Here is a 20,000-nt window from a genome sequence, read left to right as displayed (position 1 = left end):
ACACACACACAAACAACACACACTCACAGACACACACACACAAACACACAAACACACAGACAGACACTCACAGACACATACACACACACACACACAAACACTCACAGACACAAATATGCACACACACAGACACTCACACACACACATACAGATGCATACACACAACAAAGGAGTCCTCCAACTCTATTGGCACAAATAAATAATAATAATGTTCCATTTGGGGCTCTGAACAAAAGATAAACACAGTAAAATGCACAGTAAAAACACAGTAAAAACAGTAAAAACACAGTAAAATGCACAGTAAAAACACAGTAAAAACAGTAAAAACACAGTACAATGCACTGTAAAAACACGGTAAAATGCACAGTTAAAACACAGTAAAAACAGTAAAAACACAGTAAAATGCACTGTAAAAACACAGTAAAATGCACAGTAAAAACACAGTAAAATGCACAGTAAAATCACAGTAAAATGCACTGTAAAAACAGAGTAAAATGCACAGTAAAAACACAGTAAAATGCACAGTAAAATCACAGTAAAATGCACAGTAAAAATGGTAAAATGCTGAGTAAAAACATAGTAAACACAGTTAAATGCAAAGTAAAATACACAGTAAAAATACAGTAAAAACAGTAAAATGCACAGTAAAAACGCAGTAAAATGCACAGTAAAACAGTAAAAATGGTAAAATGCTGAGTAAAAACATAGTAAACACAGTTAAATGCTGAGTAAAACCACAGTAAAACCACAGTAAAATACACAGTAAAAATACAATAAAAACAGTAAAATACACAGTAAAAACATAGTCAAAACTGTAAAACACAGTAAAAACACATAACAACGCACAGTCAAAACTGTAAAACACAGTAAAAACACATAACAACGCACAGTAAAAACTCAGTAAAATGCACAGTTAAAACAGGAAAAACACAGTAAAATGCACAGTAAAACCACAGTAAAATGCACAGTAAAACACTGTAAAAACAGTAAAATGCACAGTAAAAACACAGTAATGGGCGGCCTGTAGCCTAGTGGTTAAGGTAAATGACTGGGACAGGCAAGGTTGGTGGTTCAAGTCCCAGTTTAGCCACAGTAAGATCCGCACAGCTGTTGGGCCCTTGAGCAAGGCCCTTAACCCTGCATTGCTCTAGGGGAGGATTATCTCCTGCTTAGTCTAATCAACTGTACGTCACTCTGGATAAGAGCATCTGCCAAATGCCATTAATGTAATGTAATGTAGTAAAAACACAGTAAAATGCACAGTGTTAATTCAACTCTTATCGGAGTACGTATGAGTCCATGTATTCTCTGGAAGAGTTATTTAACAGTGAACATTTCACTGCCTGCCATTCAGCTTTTATATGCGATCAAAGCAGGCCAGGAGTTCCGCACACACAAACCTGAGAGGAGCGTAAGGAGAGGGTGGATTTTTGAAATTATTATTTTAACCGTTCATTCCATTATTTATTTCTTCTGTTTTCGTTTTAGAACAAAGCAGAGACAACAGGGGAGGTATCTGGATCATCTCACACAGCTGCAGGGAGCAGGCTGTTCTCAGTGTTAATCATGTCCTGCCGCTAAAGAAAAACACACACATAAATGAAAAAACGCTGCTACATTATTCTTTTAATATATGTAAATGAATCTTGTTTATTCATGCAGGAGGGAATATGTGTTGTCAAGGTGATGGTACTGACTTCCTGCAAGTTTCCAGTGACATTTCTAAAAATCGAAAAATGTATCATCAAATTCAATTGGCCCCATTTAAAATAATAACAACTGTTGGTATTCTAACTGACATGTTGCTTTCATTAAGTCATTCACCCTTGGACTCGTGCGCAAGACAAGCTATACTGTCGAAAGCTGACACATTGTGTGAAATCACTGAGATACAGTATAAGAACTGGAGGCAGTTTCTACTCCTCGGTTGCATGGGTTCCTCTGGGAGCTGCTCGATGGCCTGAGAAGCCAGTTCATACAGGCGGCCATGTTTGACTATTGGCCTTTTGGCTCCAGAGCAACTCCACTGGGTACCTAAATGTGAAGGGATGAGTGGGAATTTTTTTAATCTGTTATCTTCTGTGGGGCTCAGCAAAGAAAACGTCTCCCTGAAGAGTAATTAGTTTGGCGTGAAGAAATTTTTGAATTCATTGTACTGTCCAAATGGAATTTGCTTTTTGACACCAGAGGCTTACTTAGCTGCAATGCCTCCGGTAGCCACTGGAGTTTGCGAACTTCAGGGGAAATGTCAATCCCTAGTCCCCCGTGCGAAAGCCTTACTCTGCTGCCCTCTAGTGGTGAATGAGTGACCTGCACGGTTAACTGCACTGTAGGAAATTATGAAATCCCTTCTACTGATTTCAAGCACGAATGAGCCAACACAAATGAAACTCACTTCCCTGTGTGAATAAATGACTATCCAACCAAATTATTTCCTTATTTCATCTCCCGATCTCGCAAATGCGAAAGAAATTGCCGCAACACATGTTGTTCATCATTACTTAATGACCCAAGTAGGATAATATTTGCCGTTTTCTGTTCTGCTCTGGCAGTGTGCTGATGTGCGCACTGTTGGCCTGCTCACGGACACACACACACACACGGGGACGTGACATTAAGGACGTTACCCGAGTTCAACCGAATGTCCGATACTGATTTAATAACGCACACACACAGATACACGTGTGCCACGCGTGCTCTTGGGAATTGGCTGAGCTTCCGTTATCGTCTTGGCGTTTTCCACGAAAAGGCGAATTAATATTCATCTGAGAACGACTAATGGTCGTTCTGGTGAATTACTTCGGCTGCAACTCGCCTGCCTGTATTGTTGAACAGCCACCACCAGGTGGAGCTAAATCCACAAATAAAAACAAATGACAGTTTTCTGTTTTTTTTTGTTTTTTTCAAGGCAATATTCCGTTGCATTCACAGACTTGGCTACACTGTCCCCTTTTTTCAGGGACAGGATATGATGTATTGATTTCTTGATAACGGGTTATGCTGATAGCTAACAGCAAAGCAGAAATTTGATTTCGTGAGAGAGGCCTTCGCTCAAAATGGGAAGCCTGTTCACCCTCAGCGCAGACACAAGCCGATAACCTGGATGGACTTCATTGACTCTGTCGTTTCTTCATTCCTCAGGCCAGGGATGAAGAGACAGAGCTGATCTGGGAACAGCTGACAGGCGAACCCCAGCGGTGGAACACCCGGCTTACTGATCTGGGAACAGTAAGTTAAAACAGGCCCTGTTTCACAGGAGAAGTGAGGTGGGGGGAGGGGGGGGGGGAGGTGTGATATATATGGCGCCTCCTTTTCGATTCACAGATCCGAGCACAGATGTCATTCTGGGCCCTGATTGGCTGGCCTCCCGCATTCTCCTCTATGCCTCCTGTTGCAGTTTCCCAAACAGCCAAATAATTCAATTCCTCTTCCCTTTTTTCTGTCCTAATGGTGGCAATTATTCTTGCTTAATGTGTAATGTATACTCTGACAACCACTCCCCACCCCCTCCCTGCCACGCGGGGGGGTGCGGTCCCCACGGGACGTGGTCTGTTAGCGAGCATCAGCATTCGGGCACGGAGTAAACAAAGTAAAACCTACGCCTGCATGCAGTGCCTCACCCGTGAAGATTGCGCTCAATATTAAACAGGGACGCTGTAAAATATAATGGGGTTGTACCATCTCCTTAACCGTAATGGGACAGCCAGGATGTTCTTTTTGTTTTATAGATGCAGCCTGAATGCAAATATATCATAAAACCTGTTTAAACGTAATGGTCTATTGAGGTAATCCTATCAGATACAGTACAGGCAATTCCCCTTGTTCATTTAAACATTCAGTGGAAAATCTATTTTAAATGTTTTGGCAGGCTGTTAGCACACCTTCTGTGAGCACATGCTGCCCCCGGCAGGAGAGAGCGTGACCCCGTAATCCTCTGCGCCATGTCTGTTCACGCTGCCCTGACCTCTGATTTAGAGGCTAACCCTGACCTCCGACCCCTGACCTCTGCCCTCAAACCGCTCTGTTGGCTTTTCCCTGTCTATGCTGCTGTCAACAGCCACGTCCCGGCAACAGTGCCCCTAACCCCCCTTTCCCAAACACTGGCCCTTGAAGCCGTGGGGTTTTTGGAGGTTCCAGGAGCCGTTCCGCCCCATCGGGTGGGGGTCCCCCGCCCCCCGCCCCTTACGCAGGACGGGCCTGGAGAATACGGGGATGTGGTCACGCTGTGAGTCCGTCAGACCCTACAACACACAGAGCAGTGGGCACAGCATGGGGGGCGAGATTAAGGGCCACAGCACGCCTGGGGGGGGGGGGGGGGGGTGCAGCTGGGCAGATGTCTCTCCTGACCTCATTATCATGCACCCCCTCCTCATTTTAAGATTCCCACACCGCCTCACCTCCTCTCCTCCTCATTATGAGGCCCACACACCTCCTCACCTCCTCTCCTCCTCATTATGAGGCCCACACACCTCCTCTCCTCCTCATTATGGGGACCCCACACACCTCCTCTCCTCCTCTCCTCCTCATTATGAGACCCCACACACCTCCTCTCCTCCTCTCCTGACCTCATTATGGGGACCCCACACACCTCCTCTCCTCCTCTCCTCCTCATTATGAGACCCCACACACCTCCTCTCCTCCTCACCTCCTCTCCTGACCTCATTATGAGACCCCACACACCTCCTCTCCTGACCTCATTATGGGGACCCCAACACGTTATCTCCTCTTCAGCTGCTGCTGCCTGTGACAGGCTTCCTGGCTCTAGGAGAAAATAAAACAGAATTCCTGGCTAATGTAAATTCCTCTCATTCTTTCTCTTCCTCTCGCTCTTTCTCTTTTTTCCCTCCCTCTCTCTGTCTCCACCCTCCTCTCGTCAGAAAGCCCTGTTGGTGATGATGATAAGGTGCAAACTTTCACAACCCCAGGCTGCTTTTTCTTTGGTTTTTGTTTTTTTTATTGCCTCGGTCATCGAACGCCACCGTTGAACTGAACCCTCCGAGTCCGGTTCAGAGGAATCCCAGGGTGCAATTCACCGAGACAAAGGGGTCAGATTGGATTCGGGCTTTCCTGATACTTGCCGTTCAGTTAAGCTCCCTCTCGGCCAAATGAAAGGGCGGGCACACAAAGAGCATGCAGCGAGAGGGAAAATTCAATTCCCTGCTTAAGTTGTTTAATAGGAGTTTTAAAATGGCCGCCAGGCAAGCCTAAGCCGAATCTCACCCTAATGAAGTGCGGAGACGGTGCGTGTTCTCCCACATCTGGGAAACGAGCCCTGCCTGTGTCAGGATGCTCTGGTCCGCGTTCAAACGGTTCTTTCAGCGTCGCGGAATTTCCTCGCGTTAACGCCAGCGAGAGAGAAAAGGAAGAAGAAGAAGAAAGGGATGAGTTTAGAAAAAAATGAGTGGAGTCAGTTTTTTTTTCCTTTTTTTTTTTTTCTTTTTTTTTTTTCCCCCCCGACCTCTTTCTACCCACATCTCTGAGAGAGCAATTACTGCGTGTGAGTGAGGGAAGGGCCCACTCAGAGGCCGAGGAGCATTAATCATTTCTGAAAGTACGCCTCGTCTTATCTGCGAGGACCAAGGGCCTCCGAAAATTGGCAAAGAGCGAGCTAATAAAATCACATGAAATATTAAAAATCACTCCGTTTTTTTTTTTTTTTCGTGGGGGTGAGAATCCCAGGGCGCTTCTCCCGCTGCCCTCTTCAGATCCGACGTTTCCGTCATCCCGGGACGGCTGTCCTCCTCCGAGATATTTTAAGACTCTGCGTCACCCGGAGGTACGAGCTGTGGGCACGTGGTTTCATATGGAGCGCGTGGCTTTTCCGTCGCAGGCTCATATTAAGCCTGATTAAGTCTGGAGTCTCACAATGGAAAATTCCGTCCTAACACAGACTAACCCGTGTGGAAACAAGTGCACAAAATCCTCCGAGAGCGTACGCTTCATTGCAAATACGTGGCCCCCTTTTTCATGCTTCAGATTTTCCCTCCTGGGGCGACACTTTCCCACTCCTGGGAGTTCCTCCACGTCCATGCCCCATCTTTGCACCTGTGTCCGCACCGTTCGCTGCTCTGAACCAGAGCATCCGCTAAATGGAAATAAAGTGATGTCACGTAATGATGTCATCTCGTTCATGTTCTTTTTCACAAACCCATGAGCCTCCCAATGATGTCTCGAATGAAATGTCAGTTGTCATGATGTCATGCTACTTCGGTGGCTGTTTGTTGGACTAACGTGAGCGTTTGGTCCTCATGCTTCCATTCCGTGTGGCATTCTGCCTGGTTTTGTTACTGTAGGGAGTACAAACATTAAGCAGTAAGATCTGTGAGAAATCTACTTGCCCAAAATGAATGTGCACTTGTCTGGGGTTAGCAAAGTTCACCTGTGACATGAAGTGAGTAAAATAACACAAAGCCTCTGAAATAACATTTAGCGTATTATTTATTTTCTTATTATTTAGGCAAAGATAATGTAGCCTCAAATATGTTAACCACAATCTACAATAAGCTGCTGGCAATAGAAAATGGCTCCGTTTTGTGATGTTATGCTAATAAACGTATAATTATGAATAGCTTCTGGCATTGATTATTTCATTGCTTGATTGTTATGCAGGAAATATATGGAGACAAGTTGGAAATAATTTCTGATTTAAGAGCAAGTGTGTGTGTGTGTCTGAGTGTGTGTGTGTCTGTGTCTGTGTGTGTCTGTGAGTGTGTGTGTCTGTGAGTGTGTGTGTGTGAGTGTGTGTGTGAGTGTGAGTGTGTGTGAGTGTCTGTGTGTGTCTGTATTCCTCTCCCATTCCAGCTCTCACACTGCCTCCCTCTCCATTCTAACCTTCATGTGCACAAATTTAAAATGGCAGCTAAGCAATCGAAAGCCCCATGCCGTTATACATAATTGAGCTGAGACAAGGAATATTAGAGTATAGCTGCTCTCATGCACTCACTCAGACACTCTCACACGCACACACACACACACTTTCACACACTCACTCTCACACACACACTCTCACACACACTCTCACACACACTCTCACACACACACTCACACACACACTCTCACACACACACTCACGCACTCTCACACACACACTCTCACACACACACTCTCACACACACACTCACGCACACACACACACACAGTCACTCTCTCACACACACACACACACACACACACTCACACACTCTCACACACTCACACTCACTCTCACACACACTCTCACACACACGCTCTCACACACACACTCACCCACACAGTCACTCACTCTCTCACACACACTCACTCACACACACACACACACACACAGTCACTCTCTCACACACTCACTCTCATACACACACTCACACTCACACACACACTCACACTCACACACACACACACTCACACTCACACACACACACACACACACACACACACACACACACACACACACACACGCGGGCGTAGTGCTCCAGAGTGAGTAATCGGCAGCTGAAGTGAAATGATAGTAGCTTTCAGCGCTAATGGCGGCTCCACGTCCATTATTCAGCGCTGGGGAGTGTAAGTGGGGCTGAATGATGTTTTCTCAATGCGCTAACCTTTAGGAGGTGACAGACAGGGGAGGCGCGGTGCCAGGCGTTTTGGGCCGGTCGCTCTCCTGCCGGGAGGGGGGGGGGAGGGGGGGGAATGGGGGCTTTCCGCGTTTCACAGCTGCGCTCCGGCCAGACCGGGTTTCGGGTTTGGAGACGTCAGCGCGGGCACTCTGAGGGCTCAGACAGGGGCTCGGGGTGTGACCCCCACGTTGTGCCCCCCCACCAGCCCTGCGGAGGGGGTCAGGCCCGGGCGGGGCCGGTCCGGGGTGCTGAAATTCGGGAGACGTGAAGGAGCGTGGAATGTGGCTGGATGGGCGGTGGAATCCCAGCCCCTGCGCAGACGGCACGGGGGGGAATAGGATCCGCTCAGCGTCTGTGTGCGCGGCGGGCAGGCAAGCCTCAGCAGGGCCAGCCCTGCGTTATTCACCCGCTCCGCAGACGCCGTAATCCACGGATTATCTTTAGAATATTTTAATACGCCCCTCTACTACGTCTCTGCTTTCCCCCAACCTGCGGCCCGGAGCAGACGGTGCGGCGGTGTGGCCCGATCCGTATTCTGTGGGAAATAAATACGTTCAGTAATTCCCGCGTGGTTCAACCGATACGGATGTGAATGCCCGCGAACTTAAGATGACAGTCTGAACTTAACGTCCGATGTTCCGTAGCGCGGAACCAAAAGCAACAAAGAGCGTCACTGTCCAAACACTTACAGGCTGCCGTGTACACACAGTCACGCTCATTAATCTCCCATCCTGTTCGAGCTGGGCGGTGTTATCACGCGCTGCTGTTTCTCTGCGCTATCAGGCCGGCGTGGACGCTGAGAAATGAAATCCCTGCGATAGGACTGAGACCAGGGTGCTCCGAGTCGCTGATGTCCAGTCTTATCTGGAAAGGGCTGGTGCGGCTGCAGGCTTTTTCCCTCACTGGGGACTTTCTCTACCTCCTGTACTTGCCTGATGATTTTGGGGGCCCCTGGCCTGGTGTTCGCCCCTCTGTGACTCTGTAAAGCGTCTTTGTGCAGTGCTGTAAAAAAAAAAGAAAAAAAAGCGCTATTCAAATAAAATCTAATTGAATTGAACTGAGGTTTTTTGTCTTAGCCCGGCACTACGCCGCCTGAGTCAGTTGAATAATAACTAATCCTGGTGTTCAGCCGAGACGTCGAGGAGTCGATGCCGGGTAGCGCTGGGCTGCCCCCAGCGGCCCCTTTTCAGACGCGGTCGGACGGGCCTGCTCTGAGTGATCCATGGGCGCCTCGAAGCCACCCTGCCTCTGTCGCCCTAATTAAGTATGCAGTCTGGGGCTCTGTTCCTGGCTGCCACACCACCGCTAAAATGACCCAATTAATGTGATTAAGAACTTTAATTCAGCGTTGGCTGACTAGGGAAACGAGGCCTGAATTTTAAAACTTTTTTTTTTTTTTTTTTCTTGGTATAGAGTAATGTATGAGAGCAACGATGTTATCTAAAAAAGGACTGGTGTTGGTGTCGGTTTGGGTATTAGCCCAGCACTAGGACACCTTGGTCAACTCATTAACTAATTATTATTGGACACCCTTGGTCAGGGATGGGCAACTCCAGTCCTGGAGGGCTGGTGTGTAAGTCTTTTGCTGCAACCAGTTATCCTGTCTCAATCAGCTAATGCACCATCACCGATTCACTCGTAAATTAGACCACAGTAAAATGTTACAAGACAAGAACATTTATCAGCTACTGTTTATATCATGGAATATGGCTAAAAATGACAGATAGTGTAAATGATTGGGCTAATTAAATCATTAAGAGCAGAAGTTGGTCTGAAATTGAGAAACAGATACGGCCTGCTTATCCCTGCCCTTGAATAAGATTGGGACCCTCCCTGTATCAGATTGGACCCTCCCTGTATAAGACTGGACCCTCCCTGTATAAAATTTGACCCCCCTGTATAAGATTCAACCACCTACCTATGTAAGATTGGACCCCCCTGTATAAGATTGGAGCCCCCTGCATAAGATTGGACCCCCCTGTATAAGACTGGACCCCCCTGTATAAGACTGGACCCTCCCTGTATCAGATTGGACCCTCCCTGTATAAGTTTGGACCCTCCCTATATAAGACTGGACCCCCCCTGTATAAGATTGGACCCCTCCTCTCCCTCTCTTTCATTGCCTTGTGTAAGTGACGGCTAATTAAGGTGGTGATTAAAGCTGCCATTTGCACAGGTGATTGTACAAACTGAAAGGAACTCGGGTTTGGATGAAGTGCATTCCCTTCGTGGCGGTGAGCTTGTGAGCTGCGGGAGGGAGGGTAATGCTGGATAATCTTGTTAAATGACTGATCTAAACTGATTGTTATTTATTTGCTTATCGGATGGGGGACAGAGCGCTACGGGATGCTTGTCCCAGAATTAGCAAGCACGCTAGATTTGATCTTGGCTCTGGGCAGAACTAAATACTAAAAATCACTACAGGCTGGCAGCAGTAAGTGATTAAAACACATAACCGTGTTCCCATTGTAAGTTTAACAAAATTAAAAAATGCAACATTATCAGATATTCACTGAAAACTTGGGATTTGAGTTCCCTTGGTGTGAAATATTTTAGCCAATACTGGATATTTCAATTTTGATATTTAAGTATTTTTTTGATTGCCCCTCTTAGAATTCTCAATAGTTCATTACATAAAATCTATAGTAGAATAATTACCTTCAATTTAAAAGGAATGACAGAACTGTTTAAAATGCCATTACAAAATCAATATTCTGCATGTGGGAAGTAATGTAATGTTTAACGCTGCTAAAAAGTGTTATTGTTTGTATTTCTCGCTTGCTACATTCTAAAGCGTGCTTTATACGTAGCGCAGTCGCCCGGATTTCGTATTTTCTATGCGTGTGCAACCTTTTATATTATCTTGTCCCGTTCGTGCTGCGCGCTCCCGCTGTTGCTCTTTTAAGAAGCGCAGCCGGTGGGACCCACCGCTTCCCACGGTACGCCCACCAGCACGCCGCTCCAGTCACGTGTTCCAGCGCCTGGCGTCTCCGAGCCGAAGCAACTGTGGTCCCAAAGTAACGAGCGAGCAGAGAGATGGAGACGCAGTCAGCCAGCGGGAGCACAATTCTCCGGCGGAACTGAAAAGACGGGCGAAACTAAAGAATTAGTCCAAGAGCTGCATCGGAGCTTCCAGCAGGAGGAAAATGACAGCGATTTTCCGAATAAAAACATGTGGATTCCCGAAGACCGTCTTATTTGGGATAATGATCGCAAAGAGCGGCGCTGCATGCGGCAACAGAGGCGGGTCTTTAAAGGGGGACATTGAAACGTTTTAATCTACAGTTCGACGTTGTTAAAACCGACGGGTGCTGGAGCTTTGCGCGAATATTCGTAACCGAAACAAAGGGGAGGCGAACTGTCACCGGCGATCATGAAGGTGGTGCTGGCTAACTTACTTGCGCTGCTCTTCATGGGCACTTGCGCCTGTGTTTTCTACGTCTTAACCAGGCTGGAAAGCAGGTTGGAGAGACACAGGCTTGGGTTTCGCGCACCGGGGGGTGCGTCCGCTCACCCGGGTCGCCTGGATCTCCCCCCTAAAACTTTCCGGGCGCTACTCGCTGTGCCCGTCGCACAAAAACTGCTGTTCGGGACCGTTGTTGATGTTCACAACCTCAGCGGCCAGGGCGAGCGGTTCGACACGTTCAGAGATAGCAAAGCCTCACGACTGAGCGTAAACAATAGAGATGATCCGCTCAAGTTAAGCGATTTGGTTGAGGATGGGATTTTTTGGAGCGAACAGCTGGAGGCTCGCTCGCCGAAGGGCTTCACGGAGGAACACACCCGGAATTGGAGAGCGAGAACCAGGGGTCATCCCATTGTGTCCCTGGAACCGGGCTGTGGCAGGATCTCCAACCGACTGGCCACTTTCTCCGACGGAACCAAAGCCTGCGTGCGGTACGGAATAAACGCGGACCAGGTGCAAGGCGAAACGCTGACATATTACTTGGCCGCCTTGCTTTGTATTCCCAACCTGCCGCCGCTTGCGCTCTCCCAGCTGAATCTGGAGAGCGAACAATGGGCTGCGGTGAAGGGGAGCATGGCCAGCTTGCAGTGGACCGGCAAAGCGATCGTGTCGCTCACCCAGTGGGTCGCTAACTTAACCGGAGTGGTCACCCCGGCGCCACTCCGACAGGAGGGCAGGGGGCTGCACCCTTTGAGGGAAGAGCTGGAGAACCAGACGCTGGAGGAACTGCTGGAGCTGGTGCAGTGGTCCGACCTCATCCTGCTCGACTACCTGACGGCTAACTTCGACAGGCTCGTCAGCAACCTCTTCAGCCTGCAGTGGGACTCGCGGGTGATGGAGAGGGACACCAGCAACCTGCACAGAACGCCGCGCGGCGACCTGGTTTTCATCGACAACGAGGCCGGGCTGGTGCACGGCTACCGGGTGCTGGATATGTGGGAGAAGTACCACAGCGCCCTTTTGGGCTCGGTGTGCGTGTTTAGGAGAAGGACGGCGCAGCGAGTGATCGAGCTACACCGGCTCAGGGACGCAAGGACGCGACTGCTGCGGCTGTACCGGGACAACGAGCCGCTGGCTCCCGAATTGGGCTTTCTCTCGGACGAGCACGCCGGGATCTTGCAAAACAGAATAGACCGACTATACAAACACATTTTACACTGCAAAGGGAAGTACAGCCAGTTATAAACCACGCAAGACAAAGGGGGGTGGGGATAAGACAATAACACCTGGGTGTTTACTGTTCATCCGTTTCTGAAAGTAATATGTTGTCTGTTAGACACACCTGTAGTAAATTATCGCGCTTCGTGCGAACTGTTAGATCTGCTGAAAGAACTCAATGATCTACCTCCTGTGGGAAAAAAAAAAAAAATGAAAGGCTTGTCCACATGTTTAAAGACGAATTACATTTAACTGCTATGTTTTAAAGTAAAACAAACGCCGTGCTTCGCGTCTAATTGAGCCTTAAACGATACTTATTGCAAGCGTCTGTCACTTTCCATGTCATCTTTTTGTGATAAATTATTAAGGGGGTTATACGGCTCTTTGTCCTTTCTCCGCGCTGTCAGCGACGCGGCAGCTCGCGACAATAAGTTTGATTGTAGTACGCCAGAAGAAAGCGGCTCTTGAATTTACAAGTAGGGAACAGCAGCCTTTCTGTATGGTATAGGTGGGCGTTGGATGCATTCTTTCCTCGTTGCCTTCGGGGAAACGAGAAGGGGAGTTTAACGGAGACAAAGAAGCCTTAATCTGAAGGTTAGTGGGGAGACCGTTGAGAATGTGGTGGCGGATTAGATAATGGTGTATTTGGTGGACATGAACATGTGGCAATCCTAATGCACAGTTTTTAATGTGAACATTTCCCATTTTAAAATTACAACCAAACAAAGCGGTACAATAATCATTTCACATTGAATGTTATAATTGTGTTTCCAGCCTTAATATAATTTGTAGGAAGTGGTTATTTATCTAGTGAAATTATGTAAACATACACTCTCTCTCTTTCGCGCTCTCTCTCTCTCTCTCACGCCTCCCTACGTTGTGACATTCCAGTGCTTTTATGTCCACGCTTTTGTTAATAATGTTTCTCATGCGAGTTTTCGCTTGTGTCCAGTCATGTGGCTCCTGAGTTCCCCCTGTAACCCCAGAGCGCGCTGGCGACACGGCGGGGGTCGGGCGGCAGCGCTGCGGCTTATAGAGGTCACAGCCAGGAGCCTTTCCTTCAAACGCGGCGGCCGAGTCGCCGGGCTGAGAGACCGCGGGGGCGCTCTCCGCTCGCTTCAGCGGCGGGACGGCGGGACCCCGCTTAGCTCCGGCGTCCGAGCCCAACCCGCCCGCCCGCCCCGCGCTCAGCGCGTTAAATAAAACTGTCAGGACGTCCGGGGGCATAATGGGACGTAGCCCTGGGTGTTTTCGGCCGGAAACGAGGCTTCACCGAGAAGAAAGAGTGTGGCGAGACGGGGTGAATGGGCAGCCTTCAGCCGCGCAAGAAACAGAAGCCGAATTTGTGAGAGAGGGGGGGGGATTTAATTTATAGCCGTGCCGGGCCGGCTCTGCCATTGTTCAGACGGGGAGGGCGGCTGCCTCTTTCTCCCACCGCTCTCGGGCTTGTCCGGGGCTGCGGCGGCTCGTCACGGGCAACCGCTCGGTCGCTCCGGAGCCCCCCAGTGCCCCCCCCCCCTCCAGTGCCGCTCCAAAGGGCACACTCTCTTTGTTCAGAGCTGAGGAGCACCTATTCTCCCCCCTCCCCTCCCCCCCCCCCCCCCACCCAATGGCAGCTTCTTTGTGGGGGCATGTTTAACCTCAAACACCGTCGAGCGATTTCCCGGGCCTCTTTTGTGGAAGGTGTCGGGTGTGTTGACAGAGGGAACGAGTGCGTCAGGTTCACATCTAAGGGTCTCGGGCAATGCGATATAGGTGTGCCGTGCGGGCGATGTCAGTTCTTTCAGGCAGAGCCGGGGGGTTCCTGACATTACCCGGCGTAATTCATTCAGCGGGGGCACCTTTCCGCGGTGATTTAGACCCCGAGGTGTGATGTGTTCGCACGCTGCTGGAGTTTCACAGTCGGGCCGTTCGGATGGATGGATGGATGAAGGGGAGGGAGGGAGGGAGGGAGGGAAGGAGGGAGGGAGTCGATCGATAGAAGCACTGCAGTGTGATAGGGAAAGCAGGTCGTTTTCTGGAGGGGAGTGATGGAGTGTGGGTTCTGGGGCGGGGAGTTGTGTCTGCTCACCCCGAACGCACGATCCAGATCACAGCCGAATCGCAGCCGTCCTGGGACCACCGCCATCCAGTCTTCAGTCACCAGCTGTCCCCCTGCCTCCCAAAACCTGTCTGCATCTGCTGGTGCTTTAATGGAAGCCCAGAACACTCTTTATTTCTAAATACATACTTTTTTTCTCTTTCTCCTCCTTAATTAGCCCGGGGTGTGCCTTGCTCTTCATTTTTATTGGGGCTGATGCGGGTCTGAGACCGAGGCTCAGTTACTCCGGGGGCCCGATATCAAAGGCAGCCTGTCGGTTCTGACTTCCCCTGCTTCTGAGCTTGGCTCTGAGCAGATCCGGCGAGGTCGACCCCCGAGATCGGGGAGGATTCGGGGGGTGACCCTCCGCCCCCCCCGGGCCATAAAACTGGCAGAACCTCCCCTCTGTCCGGGCCTTGTTACCAGGGCATCTCATCGCTCTGAGCCCAGAGAGGAATTCATTGAAGCCATCTGGAAGGGAAGTGCAAGACACTGGCTTATGGTGCACGCTGCCCCCCCCCCCCCCCCCCTCCCTCATAGGGTGTGCAAACGGGTGCGGTTTTAAGAGGGTGACCCCCCACCCCACCACCCCCCCGGCCCTGGCACACAGCACACATGAGTTTCCAGTTAGTCCAGCCAGCTGCGTCTCTGACAGGGCCACATTGCTAACATCCCACAGGAAGTGCCGTTCGTTTCTGCACGCATTCTTACACTGACCCCTCCCTCCCTCCCTCCCCCCCTCTCTCTCAAAGCCCATGCCGCCTGCATTGACCTCTGACCCCCTCACACTGCCTGTCAGTCGGGACGCACGATATGAGGAAAATATGCGATAACGTTGTTGGAATTTCGCGATGACGGGATGACTTTACGGGATGATATTGAAGTGTGCGCAGTTCTCATGTCTTCCTGCTTTAGGCAAACTGCTGACATCGACCCCAGACGATGAATAGCCCATGCTCGCTGAATACATTTTTTAAAATATATTATTTCCAACATATTTTTATTGAACAAATACAAATTGCGCATGATGAACAGCCAAACAATTGAACAGAATGTTAATTTAACTTAATACTATTCACCGCAGTTTTAAGCAGTCTTTTGCCATGTGTTTATCTCACATATTCATATCGTGATGATGATAAATATACAATATATCGTGCAGCCCAACATCTCAGTCACTGCTTCACTTGCATTTCCTCATTTCCTCTTCCTGTTCTGGGGTGACATGGCTCAGGCAGTAAAGAGCAGTCCTCTGGCAGTCGGAGGGTTGCCGGTTCGATCCTCCGCCCGGGCTGTGTCGAAGTGTCCCTGAGCAACACCTAACCCCCAAATGCTCCTGACGAGCTGGTCGGCGCCTTGCATGGCAGCCAATCACCGTTGGTGTGTGAGTGTGTGTCTGAATTGGTGAATGAGAAGCATCAATTGTACAGCGCTTTGGATAAAGGCGCTATATAAATGCCAACCATTTACCATTCTGTCTATGGGGGGGTCAGGAGCAGTGGATGGGATCGCCTCATTAAACGCGTCGTCTTGAGTTGAGTTCTGACCTATATCGTCTTATTATCGTTCCACAAATTAAAATGTTTTGTTTCTGGAGAAGCAGAGTGGGGTTTGCTTCACGTCAGCCGTGAAAAATAACGCCGCATTGTTAGCGAATGCTGACTCCTGCAAATTAACCTCAAAACTGGAGAATAATGAGCCTGATGCGTTTAATCATTACACGCGAGTGAGGAATCACCGTGGCATAAAACAGCTAAACAACAGAAAGGGAAAAAAAACACACACACAGCTAAACAACAATGCCCTGCCTGTGCTGGGGGAGTCTGGGGAGATGTCACGGACGCTCCGAGGCTTAAGCGTTGCGTGTTTTTTTTCCAGGGAAAAGCGGACGGGCCGGTGCATTCCCCCAGGGACGGCGGGGAAGCGCTTCCGATGCGTGAGTGATCTCATTATCGCGCGCGCATTCCAGGGGAAAACGCAACTTTAGACACACTCTACTGGACGGGGGGAGCGGGTCGCCATGGCGTTACTGCGGGGTGGGGGCAGGGGGGGCGTGGTCGCCATGGTGTTACAGCAGGGCAGGGCGGGGAGGGGGCACACAGCCAGGCCCCTGGTTCTGTGCTTAATGCTCTGTGATTGGCCGGAGGTGGGGGCAGGTCGGGGGGTGGGGGGGTGTAAGCTGGTGGTACGTATCCTCCTCTCTCTGAGGAAAAGGACGTTTTTTCAGCACCACTGTCGGATAATGGCTCCCATTTTCTCTGCTTGATTGCTTTTAAGGTTTGTGTGTGAGTGAGGAGGGGGAGAGAGGGAGAGAGAGAGGGAGGGAGAGCGCTGAGTGTGTTTGATTGTGGCTCGTTCTCAATGAAAGGGGAGCTGCTTTTACACACATAACTGCTGTAAGTGAAATGCTTCACACCGCTGAAAGGTCAGCCGGGTCTGAAATGGGCTTCATTTCCATTCTCACATTTCAGAGATCTCTCTGAGATCTTTCCTGCCCCAGGGGCATTGTGGGATACGTGTCTCTGTTGCTCACGCGCTCGTCGTTATGTTCTTGGAGGTTATTTTGGATAAAATCATCCTCCATACAGTTTAAAACATTTTACTTCACAGTGTTCAAACTCTTATGTCCAATGTTCTCTTTGTACCGTGCACAGTACAGTTTTCATGAAAAGTTATTGTTCTGATATTGACTAAGCGAAAGTAAAACTTTAAGTGGGCACTTTATGTTACTTTTTTACAGATATTGTCTCCTGTGTTTTTATAAGCTGTAGCTATTGAAAGTTGTGAATAAAGATGTAAGTATTGTACATAATATTTGGAGGGAGCTGAAGTGTTACCTTTGAAGCCTTGCTGTTATGTAATCACCCTTCCTCCCAGCAATACAGTGCAACACAATGATTTAATAGGCTCTGTGTGCAACATAATGTCGCCTATTAAATTGCATTTTTTCCTCCTGGCACATTCATCTGAAAGAAAAATGTCACAACAGGAGTTGGACAAGTGAACAGCCACTCTGCTTTGAAATATGGGTCGAACATTGTACATTTTCGTTAAAGGTAAAGTAAATTATGACAGGATGGGATGGTATTTTTATGGTATTTTTTGAAGTTCCTTTGAAGCGGGGCAGGGTCACAATGTCTCTGTGCCCCCTCTGTAATCCGGCAGTTTGCAGTAATGGTGGAAAAGCAGAAAGTGAAATGATTCCTCCTCCCGTGTCCTGTGAAAACCTGACCCCCCCCCCCGACCCCCCCTCCCTGTGCACTGCGTTTACTTCAGGTCACTCACTGGTATTCCATTTCCTCTCCCCTGCTGCCCAGGCAGCAGAAAAACTCAGAAACATTTTATACCCCACCCACACACACACACACACACTCTCACACACACTCTCACACTCACACACACACACACACTCGCGCACACCCCCCCCCCCCACACACACACACGCGCGCACACACACATACACACACACACACACACGCACGCACACACACACACACACACACTCTCACACACACACACACACACACACAGACTCTCCCACACACACACACGCACGCACACACACACACACACTCTCACACACACACAGACTCTCCCACACACACACTCTCACACACACACACACACACACACACACACACACACACACACACACACAGACTCTCTCTCCCACACACACACACACACGCACACATACACACGCACACACGCACACGCACACACACGCGCGCACACACACACACACACACACACACAGACCTGGGCTGAGGCTCAGGTATTTGTACCGTAACCCACCCCCCTCCCTGGCGCAGGAGGAGCGAGAACGGGCCCATTTTCATCAGACCAGCCGTTGCAGACGCACAAATATAGTTAAAGATGCATTTATTCATATGCAATTCACATCATCTTTTTTCCTTTCTCACATCATTGTTTTTCCACCACCTCTGCAATCCCCCCCCCCCCCCCCAACACACACCTCCCACACAGGAAAATTGCAGGTTTTCCAGGCGTGCTGGTGGCATGCCGTATTAAAGAGTTTGATGGGTTTGTGGGCAGATCTGGGGTTTATGGAGAGAGAGAGAGAGAGAGAGAGAGAGGGAGAACAGCCCTAAGCTACCGTACACCAGATCCCCCCCCCCCCCTCATTTACATCATCTTTATCTCCCCGTCAGAATTCCTGTTTCAGCAGAAGCATTAGCATCCATTCTTTTTCCTCTCCTCTCCTTTCTCTGTTCCCTTCCGTGTAAAGTGAGACGCGAGATTGAAACGCAGCGCCGCTTTTGTTTACGGCAGACGCTACGGCGTAATTAGGGTGGCGGGGCGAATGCGATTGTGAGTTTTGAGTCTGGGCGACACGGGCGTTCGACCGCGCGCTGAAACGCCCGGGCTTCCGTGAAGGAGGCCCCTTCGAGCCCGGCCGCTCATTTGAATATCGCACTGCGCACCGTGCTGCTCCTTCCCCAAAAACGCACCCATAAGGAATAAATTATCAAAAGACAGAGAGCTTAAATGGGGAAACCACTCCGCTTGGTTCCGTTCCCCCATGTCTGTTTCCATAAGGTATGTTTCAGACTGATTTTTAAGCAGCATTTCCTCACAGGGAGAGCTGTTAGTGCGGAGAATAGCTTGCCAGTCATTTATAAGAAGCTAAGGCCCTCTGGGTATTAAAGAATAGGCTTGCCAAGGTCCTCTTAAGCAAAAAAAAAAAAAAAAAAAGACAAAAATCTTCTCCCCCATTTTGGAATATAGCCGCATTGGTGCAGAATGTGTCTCCTCAGTCGATGAAGAGTGGAGATGGATCTTCCTCCTTTTTCCCTGGGGCTCCTCCAACCTTTTCCCCTGCCCTGAAGTCATCCCCATGCCTTGACACACCCTGGAGCTACAGATGCATCACCCTGCCCCTCTAAATCTGCCCGCTATACCGCCCCTCATTTTGACTTCCTACATTTCCAGCAAGTTTACTACTTTGCACGGGAACCTGCTCAACCCATCTGAATGGCTGTAATCGACTTCATAGTACATCTGTTATTGCAATTCCACCTTTACTCCTCACAAACCAGCAGAGCTGGGTTTCTCCTGAGATCTGGGCCTTTTTAAAAAAAAAAATGTTTTCCTGCTACTGTTGTAGCTACTGCCCCACTGGGGAGTTATGTTACCCTTGGGATTCAGGCCTGGTGTTTGCCCTTCTGTTTCTCTGTGAAGCGTCTGCAAAAAGCACAAGACGAACAGGACCGAATAGAGAGAGGCGCACGCTCTCATCCGAAGCTGTCGGCTGCTCCTTTTCACGCCACAGCGCACGGGCCGAGCCTGCACAGACATGAGTCAGAGGAAGACCGTGTTTGTGTCGCTTCAGCGACCTGCAGGGGTCGCTAGACAGCGATGAGACTGTTCCCGGTCAACTGAACCCTCTCTAACACGGGGTGCCACCGGCGCCAGTTATATGTGACAGGGGGACCGGCCTTCTGGCTGCGGGCCCTGCCCTGATTTCTGTGAGACGGGCGCATTCTCCTGCTGCCGTTCCTTTGTGACATTGTGTTTCGCAGGGTCTGCGGGGCGCGGACCTGGAGACTGTCGCGTCTGCCAAAATCGCCTCGGTCCGCTTCCCTGAACGAGACGCGCCAGGCCGCTCTGTCACCGTGAGAAGGCAAGGATTCCTCATCGCTGTCTGGGGGGGGGGGGTGTCGTCTCCGCGGAAACCACCGTGCAA

The 20,000-nt window shown here is 49.5% G+C and overlaps 2 protein-coding genes across 2 annotated transcripts in view; both read left to right on the top strand.

Annotated features, from left to right (window-relative positions):
• The window catches only part of trim44 (tripartite motif containing 44), a 129,535-nt gene that overhangs the window by 33,130 nt on the left and 76,405 nt on the right, over positions 1-20,000 (top strand). The window contains exon 2 of the mRNA XM_061221284.1: positions 3,142-3,228. The gene's annotated coding sequence lies outside the window, so the exon portion shown is untranslated. The remainder of the gene's footprint in view (positions 1-3,141; positions 3,229-20,000) is intronic.
• Positions 10,728-12,585, top strand: fjx1 (four-jointed box kinase 1). The gene has a single exon (XM_061221283.1). It carries the CDS (start codon positions 10,963-10,965, stop codon positions 12,238-12,240), a length of 1,278 nt encoding a protein of 425 aa, XP_061077267.1. The 5' UTR covers positions 10,728-10,962; the 3' UTR covers positions 12,241-12,585.

Source organism: Conger conger, chromosome 15, assembly GCF_963514075.1.
Source record: "Conger conger chromosome 15, fConCon1.1, whole genome shotgun sequence".
Classification (NCBI taxonomy): Eukaryota; Metazoa; Chordata; class Actinopteri; order Anguilliformes; family Congridae; genus Conger; species Conger conger.
Note: the sequence above shows the minus strand (reverse complement) of the source record. Positions and strands in the feature narration are given on the sequence as shown.

Bases quoted from the DNA above. Each gene is read 5' to 3' on its own strand.
- fjx1 (XM_061221283.1), top strand. From the start codon at position 10,963: ATGAAGGTGGTGCTGGCTAACTTACTTGCGCTGCTCTTCATGGGCACT.